General features: G+C 42.6%; 1 protein-coding gene across 3 annotated transcripts in view; it reads right to left on the bottom strand.

The window, feature by feature from the left end:
• The window catches only part of LOC129853160 (disabled homolog 2-interacting protein-like), a 106,148-nt gene that overhangs the window by 69,617 nt on the left and 22,668 nt on the right, over window positions 1-13,863 (bottom strand). For all 3 annotated transcript variants that reach the window (XR_008759088.1, XM_055918902.1, XM_055918900.1), the window contains one exon: window positions 1,223-1,326. Coding sequence is in view for 2 of the 3 variants with exons in the window: in XM_055918902.1 (XP_055774877.1) it covers window positions 1,223-1,326 (104 nt within the window). In the remaining variant the exon portion in view is untranslated. The remainder of the gene's footprint in view (window positions 1-1,222; window positions 1,327-13,863) is intronic.

Here is a 13,863-nt window from a genome sequence, read left to right as displayed (position 1 = left end):
AGTTGTGATTTTCCAGAAAAAGACCAGGAATCAGAGCAGCAGACACTCATTCAAATTTAGTCCCAGGTACAACTAACAGGGACAAAAAAAATCTGTGCCTGTGGTGGATTTGGCCTGGCAGTGAAGGCACTAAAAGAAAAACCCTGGAAAGTATTTTAGTCCATAAAATTACAATTCTCTGAAATAAATATTCCTATCCAAATCTTGTGCAAAATATTCAATAGTGTAATTTGACCAATTACACTATATGGACGCAAGGTTTGGGGTCCAACCTGTAATTACAATTATAGGCATTGGTAAAAACGCAATAGAAAATTGACACACAGAATTCTGCTGAATTATCCTAAATATTCAAAAGAGAGTTCCAAATAATCCATGCAGAGTGGAACTTGGATGATTCTCTTTAATTGTAAATATAAAGAAAAGGACACTAACATTTTGAAATTAACAGCCTTACAAATCAAAGCACTGGAAACCCAAGACCTGAACCCTGAAAAGAGTCCCCTATGTCAGCTGTTAAAAACACTAAACAACCGTATAATGCAAACACACAAGGAAATCAATCAAATTGTTACATAAATGAAAACCTAATTGACATATTGGGAAAATGAAACAAAAACACTGAATAAACGAAATTTGGCCCTCAAAAGAACATACAAATTGGCGGTATATCTCTACTCTCAGAGATACAAAACAGAGACGGATCCTGACCAAATACAGGCTCAGCAACCACCAATTGGCTATAGAAAAAGGGACAGACAAAAACACATGGCTACTGAAAGAGGAGTGTCTATGTGGTCACTGCACGACAGGGGAGGTAGAGACACTTTTTGATCTACTGTGTGGAATACTCCCAAATAAGAGAAGATTTTTTCTAGAAAATATCTCAATCAATTCCCAACTTCTGTGCATTTACTAATGACATAATGCAGGAATTATTCTGGGTGAGGGAGAACCACAAATATTACTGCCAGATATGGATATGATTGCCATAGTCTGAGGGACATCCCATGACCATTAATTCCCTGATGTAGTTACATTGTATATACAGTAACTTACAAGTAATACAGTGTAACTATCATCCATGTACAATTGTATTTCATTGCAATAAAACAATCTGAATTTGAATTTGAGAGGGGGACGGGAAGAGAGCTCAAGATAGGGTGGTGGGGGGGAGCGAGCGAGAGAGAGCAGTAGAGTAGGTGTACTGTTGAATGCTCACCGTGACTTTGAATGTGGTAGAGGTGGCCGGCTCCATGGAGGTGCTTTTGTCCAGAGCGCTGCCCGGCATGCTGCGCCTGCGACCCACCCTCTCAGGAGGGAGCTCTGGGGAGGGGGAGAGGAATTCACATGTAAGTCATTGCGGCACAATTCAATCAAATTCCAAAAGGTAGAAGTTTGCGGTGCTATTATAATCCCGAACAATGTACATATGATCTTCAGAAAGGAGGAACAAGCATAAAATGTAAAAGGTATACAATACCCCTTGGCTCTGGCTTCACGTAAATGATTTGTGTTTGAGATGCGCTACACATTGCATTCTACATAAACAAACAGGTAATGAGAGAAAGGTAGAAGCAGAGTAGGCAAGGGAAACTGCCATCCCTGACAGACTACGAAATCCATGCTTGTTCTCTCTGTGTGTCGGTATCTGTTCTAAGTTGATACACCGAGAGAAACGTTTCACTCTTATTTCTGCCTCTGTGGGAAAGATAAGGCTCTAACAAGAACGCGCACCTCTGAGCTCCCTCATTTATCGCCTCAAACTTTCTCACAGAGGAAGGAGAAAACAGACAATTACTGCATTCAATTACATGAGAATATTCTGATATTGTGTAATACTTAACTTCTGGCTTTTAGAAGTTACACATGGGATAAACAAACATAATAGAAAAGTCTAAATACACTGTCTACAAATGTAGTAAGATTAGGGAGGCAATAAATAGGCCATAGTGGCAAAATAATTACAATTTAGAAATTAAACACGGGAGTGATAGATGTGCAGAAGATGAACGTGCAAATAGAGATACTGGGGTGCAAAGGAGCAAAAAAATAAATAACAATATGGGGATGAGGTAGTTGGGTGGGCTATTTACAGATGGGCTATGTACAGGTGCAATGAACAGTAAACTGCTCTGACAGCTGATGCTTAAAGTTAGTGAGGGAGATAAGTCTCCAGCTTCAGTGTTTTTGCAAATCATTCCAGTCATTGGCAGCAGAGAACTGGAAGGAAAGGCGGCCAAACGAGGCATTGGCTTTGGAGTGACCAGTGAAATATACCTGCTGGAGCGCGTGCTACGGGTGGGTGCTGCTATGGTGACTAGTGAGCTGAGATGAGGCGGGGCTTTACCTAGCAAAGACTTACAGATGACCTGGAGCCAGTGGGTTTGGCGACGAATATGAAGCAAGGGCCAGCCAATGAGAGCATACAGGTCGCAGTGGTGGATAGTATATGGGGCTTTGGTGACAAAACGGATGGCACTGTGATAGACTACATCCAATTTGCTGAGTAGTGTTGGAGGCTATTTTGTAAATGACATCGTCGAAGTCAAGGATCGGTAGGATAGTCAGTTTTACGAGGGTATGTTTGGCAGCATGAGTGAAGGATATTTTGTTGCCAAATAGGAAGCCAATTCTAGATTTAACTTTGGATTGGAGATGCTTAATGTGAGTCTGGAAGGAGAGTTTACAGTCTAACCAGACACCTAGGTATTTGTAGTTGTCCACATATTCTAAGTCAGAACCGTCCAGCATAGTGATGGGCGGGCGGGCAGGTGCGGGCAGAGATCGGTTGAAGAGCATGCATTTAGTTTTACTTGCATTTAAGCGCAGTTGGAGGTCACGGAAGGAGTGTTGTACGGCATTGAAGCTCCTCTGGGGGTTTGTTAACACAGTGTCCAAAGGGCCAGAAGTAGACAGAATGGTGTCGCCTGAGTAGAGGTGGATCAGAGAATCACAAGCAGCAAGAGCGACATCAGTGATGTATACAGAGAAAAGGGTCGGCCTGAGAACTGAAACCTGTGGCACACCCATAGAGACTGCCAGAGGTCCGGACAACAGGCCCTCCGATTTGACACCCTGAACTCTACCTGTGAGATGTCTTCCACCAAGGCACCTTCAAGTTCCCGGACATTTCTGGGGGGAATGGCCCTAGCCCTCACCCTCTGATTCAACAGGTCCCAGATTGAGATCCAGGCTCTTCGCTGGCCATGGCAGAACACTGACATTCCTGTCTTGCAGGAATTCACGCACAGAACGAGCAGTATGGCTGGTGCCATTGTCATGCTGAAGGGTCATGTCAGGATGAGCCTGCAGGAAGGGTACCAACAAGGGAGGAGAATGTCTTCTCTGTAACGCACAGCATTGAGATTGCCTGCAACGACAGCAAACTCAGTCCGATGATGCTGTGACACACCGCCCCAGACCATGACGGACCCTCCACCTCCAAATCGATCCCGCTCCAGTGTACAGGCCTCAGTGTAACGCTCATTCCTTCGACGAGAAACGCGAATTTGACCATCACCCCTGGTGAGACAAAACCACGACTCATCAGTGAAGAGCACTTCTCGCCAGCCCTGTCTGGTCCAGCGACGGTGGATTTGTGCCCATAAGCGACGTTGTTGCCGGTGACGTCTGGTGAGGACCTGCCTTACAACAGGCCTACAAGACCTCAGTCCAGCCTCTCTCAGCCTATTGCGGACAGTCTGAGCACTGATGGAGGGATTGTGCGTTCCTGGTGTAACTCCGGCAGTTGTTGTTGCCATCCTGTACCTGTCCCGCAGGTGTGATGTTCGAATGTACCGATCCTGTGCAGGTGTTGTTACACGTGGTCTGCCACTGCGAGGACGATCAGCTGTCCGTCCTGTCTCCCTGTAGCGCTGTCTTAGACATCTCACAGTACGGACATTGCAATTTATTGCCCTGGCCACATCTGCAGTCCTCATGCCTCCTTGCAGCATGCCTAAGGCACGTTCACGCATCTTTCTTTTGGTGTTTTTCAGAGTCAGTAGAAATGCCTCTTTAGTGTCCTAAGTTTTCATAACTGTGACCTTAATTGCCTACCGTCTGTAAGCTGTTAGTGTCTTAACAACCGTTCCACAGGTGCATGTTCATTAATTGTTTATGGTTCATTGAACAAGCATGGGAAACAGTGTTTAAACCCTTTACAATGAAGATCTGTGAAATTATTTGGATTTTTACGAATTAAATTTGAAAGACGGGTTCCTGAAAAAGGGATGTTTCTTTTTTTGTTGAGTGTATATGCCTACATAAATTACTGTACAGCCTCTGTAAACTAAAATGTTCCACTGACAGAGCAGAGGGTGTTAATTGGTCTTTTAGTGCAGTCAGTCCATGGTGTATAGGCCAGTGGGAGTGCATTCCCTAAGGCAGTGTGAAGAGCCAACCTGGATCAAAGAGAAGTCTTCACTGGAGAGCTGTTATATGACTTTTCAAATTACAAACAGTTAACAGCCTACCGCAGCACACCATTGCATCAATCTTTTGTCTGATTTCTTGTTTGATACAGTATCTTTAAAGTGTTTAGACTTAAGAGTATAGATACATTTTTATAACCATGTGGTAAAAAGAATGAACCTTAGTATTTTAGTTTTAGCATGCTAGCAGATGCACAATGACTGGAAGTCTATGGGTAATGCTAGTTAGCAATTGCGCTAGTGCTAGTTAGCAACTTCCTTATAACTGCACACAGAGACATAAATATGGTACAACGAGTTCATCCGACTCTGGGCAAGTAGATAAAGGGCCTCATTGCCAAAATCCCGAAGTATCCCTTTAACACTAACAATCAAAAATGTGCTCCGTCTTCAGACACTTTGGGCATTGGATAAACCAAACAATGCAGTCATGTCTCAAAGGTCTCAGTTTCGGTGCGAGTGTCACACAACAGCACTGTGATGCGAGAAAGATTACCTTTTCTCTCCAAAGCATAAAAGTCAATTTTCCAAAGTGTTTATATGAATACAAAGGAATTCTCAGTAGGGCACTCAGACTCAAGTTCAAAGACGACTTTAAAGAGCAACTCTAGGTACAGATCGTAAACAACGCAGGAAACAACACAGAAAGCTTGTGGTTTTTCATCTCCAAATTGGAAAAATGTGTTTTCCCACCACTAATTCGAAGTAAAAGCAAGGGGCAAGCATTATTAGGTTAGGAAAGAGGGGTCCCCTTTCCCCATAGCCTAACCTATACCTGTGTGTAAATTCCTACATGACCAATGAGCCTTTAATTCAGTCCAGAGCGCAAGCCGAAAGGCACAGATCATCAGACAACTTCAGACAAACATTACCAAGGCTGTTTACTGTAGGGCTGACCCCAATTAGTCGACTGGTCTATTGTTTGGTTGATAGGCTGTTGGTCAAACAATAATCTTTTGTTGAGAAGCAGGAAATATATATGGGGCCGAGACTAATCCATTGCGCAGGCCGCTGGATGGCACAGTCCAAGAAGAAGGGGATGTTTTAAGATGCGCACCTCTCTCCAGAATGCGCTCTCTCCCACCAATTTGTTTCATAACTTCATTGTGTGAATTGTTTGTGTTTGATTGTTAGTGTCTATCAATTCCCCATTACATACATCACCAGTAGTACATTTACTGTTAATTCCTATAATTTCAAATCTACAATGGTTTGTTTGGTTACATTCATTTGTTAATGCATTCAGTACCTCACTGGGGCCAAGCTTCTTCCATCCAGGACCTCTATACAGGAGGTGTCAGAGGAAGGCCCTAAAAATTGTCAAAGACTCCCGCCACCCTAGTCATAGACTGTTCTCTTGGCTACCGCACGGCAAGCGGTACGGGAGTGCAAAGTCTAGGTACAAAAGGCTTAACAGCTTCTTCCCCCAGGCCATAAGACTCCCGAACAGCTAATCAAAGGTCTACCCAGACCCCACTGTTACGCTGCTGCTACTCTCTGGTTTATTATGTATGTATAGTGACTTTATCTCTACCTACATGTACATATTACCTCAATTACCGAGACTAAAATTTGATTTGAATATATTATTATTCCAGTATTTTACCGTTCTTATTGTCAGAGTGGACATGTTGTTTGCAGAGCACACAACCTATGCTTGTGAGAAACAAGTTTGTTTATTTAATTCCATTTACAAGTTGTCAATTTAGTCAGTGTCTCTTGTTTGGAGTGCTCCTATCAATGTTGAGTAAGGACATGCACCTGATTACGCATAGAAGTAAGCCTATAGGCTACTTGGCCTGCATGTAAATGTAGGTATATGAATGTGCCCATCTGGGGATCTGATAGTATTTATGATTGGCTTAACGCACCACCACTAATGAGCTGTGGAGCTTCTCAAAGTAATGTTTTCTTAACCTAAAACAGCAAGCAAACAAAGTCTGTTTTAGATCCATTGAGAATGACAATAGTTCGTCAATGTATTTGACTAATATTTCCATCTCTCTTTCTTTCGATAACCACTCAGCATGAAAGGGAAAAATGTCATGCTCTGATTCAGTGGAAACGTCCCAAATTTGGCCTACTTGATGAGCTCTTATCCCTTGCACAAATAGCCTACAGCCGTGTCTGTCCCGAGCTCACTGGCACAGGAAACTCTGCGGACCCAAGTTGTTACAAATGTTTCAAGTTCGTTGCAGATGGGCTATGCGGTAGCCAATGTGATTTATAGGATATATTCTACCTGCAGGATGCAATGTTTTTATTTGTTGTCTTTATGTAGGCTATTTTTACATGGTTGACAGTGGCAATAGAAGTTCCTTTTTGGATTTGGATAGAAAATGTAAATAACCACATGACAATGATTTTGAGATACAAATACGTTATTATAAATTATATGAAAATGTGCATACGAAAACCATAACTGGCACGCAGATTGGTAGAAATAGTAAGATAAATTGGCATTCCACATGAGAAAGGTTGCCGACTCCTCTTTTAGCCTATTACTGGCAACTTCAGGAGAGTAATAGCAGAATCTGCAAAGCCAGCAGGAGCGAGAGGAGGATGGTCGGGTCAGGTTAAGGCTTCTTTCTTCTGGTTATCTTGATCTCTGGCTCCCTCTGGAGTCATGTGTGTCTTATTTCATCAAACAGTGTGCTTAAAGCATCAGACAAGCTCAATACATATAGTTGGTCTTGGTCAACCAATATTCCTTTTTTTTGTCAGGGACAGACCTCGTTTCCTGTGGTATCCTACTTGCTCACTTTTATACATCACACCTTCTCCTGGGATATTTAGGTTAGACAAACTCAGTGAAGAGACAAACAACAATCCTGAGGGATGAATTTTTTGGTGGAGGAGGGCTGTCCCAGAGGATAAAACAGTAGTTGGTTATCCCTGTTTGCAGCTCTGGTCCTACTCCTGGAGTCACTGTGCTGTCTTTGCAGACGGGTCTGACCCAGTAGTCTGTATTATTAGGACTTCCTCCCCAAACCTTTCCTCATTGTGCCCGACATTTCAACCTCAGATATACTAACAGTCTGCCAGAAACCTATTCAGACATCACTTTGTTGTACTGAGCTGAGCAGCTCCTGATGTCATGTGCTAGACTAGAGAACAGCACTGCACCTACATGTCAGGATAAACAATATGGGGGGAGGGGGGGGGGGGGACAATTCCTGTGAGGGGTTGAGTTCTGCTTCTGAGGGGGCAGGTCAGGAGTCATGCTTGTGGCCTCTCCGGCAGCATGCCGGTGTCAACTCACAACCTAAAAAATATATTTTTAGGGATACCAGTGCTGAGAGTTCGTCATTGAAGAGCAGTATAGAGGTACAGCCCTGGTGATAGGCTATATTATGATGCAATGTTATTTTTTAGACGTTGACAGCATGTGACCCTACACCCCCAAAGCCTTGACGGGGGAGCACGTGCCGTCAGCCCAGCAACAGTGCTGCTACTGTTACACTCCCAGTCACGTACCCCTCTGAGCCCCTCACATGTCACCCTTGGAACAACAGCCTGTCACACACCCCTCTGAGCCCTCACACGTCACCCTGGAAACAACAGCCTGTCACACACCCCTCTGAGCCCTCACACGTCACCCTGGAAACAACAGCCAGTCGCACACCCGGGAGTTTGTCCTGGCAACCTGAACATACTAGGAAAAACAAAACCCTACTTATACTAGTCCGGGGATGTCAAACATAAGGCCCGCCGGCCCAATCTGGCCCAAACTACTAAAATGACTCAGTGTCTTTCACAAAACATGCTAAGAGCAAGCTGGTAGAAGACCAGAGGCTGGGGAATGAGTTAGGGCTGTGTCAACACCAGTAGCACAATTTTGGGGCAAAAAATGTAAACATGAAGCGGACTAAACTCTTTGGTTCTTTGAAAACCTGCTGTATGTAAAATATTGTGTGCTATAGCTTGGAAAATAAATAAACGTGACTCTGGATGACAACATAAGGATGTTTGTTTAGAACATTAGGGCTGTTTTCCTAAAGAAGTTAAATCCACTTTGTTTTGTTTCCTTGCCACGATAATAACGAGTATCACGATAATGGTATCGTCCCAGCCCAAGCATGTGTCCCATCAGAATTCCCAGATGGAGATAAAAGTGTAGTCTTATGGTATGTTACAGTATGATCTACCTGAGACTGGTGCTTGATCAAGCCGAGTGGAACGGTCTGGAACAGACATGATAACATTACTGCAGGAATGCTAAGGTATGACTGCGTGGCGTTGTGGGGATCCCTCACTGCACAACTGTACATGGACTAGGTTCAAAAACAAGAACTCAAGTTGAATCACCCTTCGAGGAAGCAGTAGGATTAAAAGCAACAGAGGGAGTGCAGTCACTGCGGTGTGATTAAATAAGCCTACATCTATCATCGGGACAGAGGCTTTAGCATTATGTTACTGTTACAGCAGGAGATGGACAGACTCAGAGGAGTTGAGTGACTCTTCCTAATTTTTTGTCTCTCTCGCTTTCACTTTGTTTCTTGCTCCCTCTCTTTAAAATGCCAAAAGTACAGTACAGATAGACTGCCGATCTCTCTTTGAACTAGAGGTCGACCGAATATGATTTTTCAACGCCGATACCGATTATTGGAGGACCAAAAAAGCAAATACTGATTAATCGGACGATATATATATATATATTTGTAATAATAATGACAATTACAACAATACTGAATGAACACTTATTTTAATATAATACATCAATAAAATCAATGTAGTCTCAAATAAATAATGAAACATGTTTAATTTGGTTTAAATAATGCAAAAACACAGTGTTGGAGAAGAAAGTAAAAGTGCAATATGTGCCATGTTTAAAAGCTAACGTTTAAGTTCCTTGCTCAGATCATGAGAACATATGAAAGCTTGTGGTTCCTTTTAACATGAGTCTTATACTTCTTAACTGGGAATTTTGAAGGTTGTAGTTATTATAGGAATTATAGGACTATTTCTCTCTATACCACTTGTATTTCATATACCTTTGACTAAACAGCGCAATGCTTGAAGCACAGCGAAGAGCTGCTGGCAAACGCAGTAAAGTGCTGTTTGAATGAATGCTTACGAGCCTGCTGCTGCCTACCACCGCTCAGTCAGACTGTTCTATCAAATCATAGACTTAATTATAATATAATAAACACACAGCAATACGAGCCTTAGGTCATTAATAAGGTCAAATCCGGAAACTATAATTTCAAAAACATAACGTTTATTCTTTCAGTGAAAAACGGAACCGTTATGTATTTTATCTAACGGGTGGCATCCCTAAGTCTAAATATTGCTGTTACATTGCAGAATGTTCAATGTTATGTCATAATTATGTAAAATTCTGGAAAATGAATCAGTCTTTGTTAGGAAGAAATGGTCTTCACACAGTTCTAAACGAACCAGGCGGCTCAAACGGCTGCATATATCCTGACTATGCTTGCACAGAATGCAAGAGAAGTGACACAATTTCAATAGTTAAAATAAATTCATGTTAGCAGGCAATATTGACTAAATATGCAGGTTTAACAAAATATACTTGTGTATTGATTTTAAAGAAAGGCATTGATGTTTATGGTTAGGTACATTGGTGCAACGACAGGGCTTTTTTCGCGAATGCGCTTGTTATATCATCCCGTTTGGCGAAGTAGGCTGTGATTCAATGAGAAATTAACAGACACCGCATTGATTATATGCAACGCAGGACAAGCTAGTTAAACTAGTAATATCCTCAACCATATGTAGTTAACTAGTGATTATGTTAAGATTTATTGTTTTTTATAAGTTTAATGCTAGCTAGCAACTTACCTTGGCTCCTTGCTGCACACGCGTAACAGTTGGTCAGCCTGCCACGCAGTCTCCTCGTGGAGTGCAATGTAATCGGCCATAATCGGTGTCCAAAAATGCTGATTACCGGTTGTTATGAAAACTTGAAAATCGTCCCTAATTAATCGGCCATGCCGATTAATCGGTTGACCTCTACTTTGAACCATGCTCTGCCCGGGAGTAGCTAGACATTGTCTGCTCCCACACAGAGCTGGCTATCATCAACGACTGATGATACTATTACTGCCCCTGCAGCATTATGCTATGCCCTGGGCCCATATTCATAAAGCATCTCAGTAGGAGTGCTGATCTAGGATCAGTTCCCCCACAGTTCATATAATCCTATTCATTATGATCCAATCTGATCCTAGATAAGCACTGCTTCTCTGAGATGCTTTGTGAATACTGGCCATGATCTCCTCCCAGGGGCCCATCCACACAAGTAATCCTGTCCTGTCCAAAACAGCCCCAGAGCATTACTGTGTCGGTCTTATTGTCCACCATCTTTCCTTCCCCTGCCCGGGCCACATGGATTTGGTTAGATTTCATTCCATTACCCAAATTAAACTAAGCCTGTGTGTTGATGAACAAATATATGCTCCATCTTTGGCAGGGAGGCAATATGTTTGGAGAAGACTTTTGGGTGTGTATGTGTGTGTGTCTGTGTGTGTGTGTGTGGCTTAAAGATAGAGCTGGGACCCACTTCCTCCCCATAAAGGCATTATTTCGCCCACACAAAACTGTGCAGATTAAAAGCTCCCACATACCATTCCAGAATGAGGAATTTCGACAACTAAATAGGCTACACTCTTCATTCAGAAGATAAACTGATATAAATCATATAGTCTTCTTTGGACACAGTGATTACATAATATATATAAGGAAAGAAACAGCTGATCAACATGTATAGTCTCTAGAAAAATGTCATTCATTTGTTAAGAGAGACAACTGGACAGAATCGACAGAAGAGAGAAAAAAAAAGTGACAGGATACCATACTGCAGGGATCAACTAGATCCAGCTGTGGGATGATTTGTTCTTGAGTGGATGGTCAGGGGCCCAGAACATAACTACAATTATAAACTGGGTGGTTCAATCCCTGAATTCTGATGGGCTGAAAGCCATGGTATATCACACCGTATACCACGGGTATAACAAAACATTTCGTTTTACTGCTCTAATTACAATGGTAACCAGTTTATAATAGCAATAAGGCCCTTCAGGGGTTTGTGATATATCACCAATATACCACAGCTAAGGGCTGTGTCCAGGCACAGCACATTGCGCCTAAGAACTGCCCTTAGCTGTGGTATGTTGGCCATATAACCACATCTCCTCGGGGCTTCATCAAAATTTGACCAAAACATAATTACAACTTGGGGGGGGGGGGGGGGGGGCAAATAAAAGTAGCAGTATCATATAATTTCAGTTATTCAAAGCAATATTCCCTGTGTTGGTTATGCAGTCTGGCTCCATCAATAGATACAAGACATTTCCTCTCCTCCTACTGCACATGGCCCTGAGGGTCACACATTCTCATCCCCCACAACCGCTTTTCTACTGTGGTGAATATTCTATTAGTCCTATCGCAATAGGAGACAGTAAGCTAAGCATAGTAAAGGGATGGACACCATTTGTGTGGCTGTTAACCTGTATATCACCTCAGTATGTGTAAGCATTGAAAATGGATCCACAGGATTTTGGATGTCTCAGCAGGTTTCCAACCTTTTTATGCGAGTAAAGTACGTCAGATAAAATAATGTAATGACGGGCCTGATGGAAACAGCAAATTTGTCTGTAAACTTTCCAAACGTCTACAAAATAAATACGCTAGACAAGGTGGGATATTTTTGTGTCGGTAAAATGTATTAGACAGTGGTGGGTGATAGGAATCAAATTAAGCTGGTAATGTTTTGGTATATCTATTCTGTGGTGCCTCTAGTCATGGCCCCAAATGTTTCCATGCAGCGCCCTCCTTTGGAGAAGGGGAGAAGTGCTAGGGTGGATTATCAAAGGCTCATCCGGGCTCTGAAGTGTGCACTCCCTCAGTCTGCGCTTACTTACACCAATCCAATGTTATTCAATCCATGAGTGGAGTGTACAAGTATACACTTTGGGTAGGGATTCGGAACACAGCCCATGTATCTCTTTCCCTACTACTGATGAGGTAGTGTTTCATGATGTTATTAGTAAATTGCTTTCAATTTGCTAACAACATCATTCACGGAAAACCTTCAAAAACATCCCTCAAGAGACTAGGCTATCACAGGAGGTTGGTGGCACCTTAATTGGGAAGGACAGGCTCGTGGTAATGGCTGGGGTGGAATAAGTGGAACGGTATCAAATACATCAAACATGGGTTGATGCCATTCCATTTGCTCCGTTCCAGCCATTATTATGAACCGTCCTCCCCTCAGCAGCTTCCACTGTAGGCGATAAGACAAAATGACTAAAAACATCTCTTTCCGTATTTTTCCATCAATGACAAAACACAAGGTTTCAATTAATTAAAAGGCTGTAACACAGCCTACAGTAGTATCTTTGAACAGTCGCAGTCTTCAGCACAGTGGTAACTACACAGGACATCAGCTTGCTTCATTACACATGCAGAGAACAGAGGAGAAACCGCCTGTGTGTTGAGAGCGGCAGAAGCTATTGTGTACATTTGACAGATCCTAATGAATTATAGGATGACGTTGAAGACACTGTCTGTTTTATCTCTGGACCACAGTGGCCTGGAGATGAATACATTTAGAGACAGGGGAGAAAATTGGCACCTCCGTACAAGCATGTATGTGCCAGCATAACAAAAACAGATTCATTATCTATGCATGAACTTGCATTTTGTGAATGTAAATAATGAGTTGATTTGTGATGTGAATCATAACGGCATTGTCATTGCTAATGTTCTCTGCATCTGCCTTTTAACATGATAAACCTACAAAAAGACCTTCATCAGCTCAGTTTGATTTGAATGGTTTCAATAGGCTTCATTAATCTGAGACAAGATGACAGAATTATCACACACACCAAAAGCCATACATCTCCGTGTGAGCACAACAGGATTATAAACTCAGCAAAAAAAAAGAAACGTCCCTTTTTAGGACCCTGTCTTTCAAAGATAATTCGTAAAAATCCAAATAACTTCACAGATCTTCATTGTAAAGGGTTTAAACACTGTTTCCCATGCTTGTTCAATGAACCATAAACAATTAATGAACATGCACCTGTGGAACGGTTGTTAAGACACTAACAGCTTACAGACGGTAGGCAATTAAGGTCATAGTTATGAAAACTTAGGACACTAGAGGCCTTTCTACTGACTCTGAAAAACACCAAAAGAAAGATGCCCAGGGTCCCTGCTCATCTGCGTAAACATGCCTTAGGCATGCTGCAAGGAGGCATGAGGACTGCAGATGTGGCCAGGGCAATAAATTACAAGGTCCGTACTGTGAAACGTCTAAGACAGCGCTACAGGGAGACAGGACAGACAGCTGATCGTCCTCGCAGTGGCAGACCACGTGTAACAACACCTGCACAGGATCGGTACATCCGAACATCACACCTGCGGGACAGGTACAGGATGGCAACAACTGCCCGAATTA

This window comes from Salvelinus fontinalis, chromosome 4 (genome assembly GCF_029448725.1).
Source record: "Salvelinus fontinalis isolate EN_2023a chromosome 4, ASM2944872v1, whole genome shotgun sequence".
NCBI lineage: Eukaryota > Metazoa > Chordata > Actinopteri > Salmoniformes > Salmonidae > Salvelinus > Salvelinus fontinalis.
The sequence above is the reverse complement of the archived record's forward strand: the minus strand, read 5'-3'. Positions and strand labels throughout refer to the sequence as shown.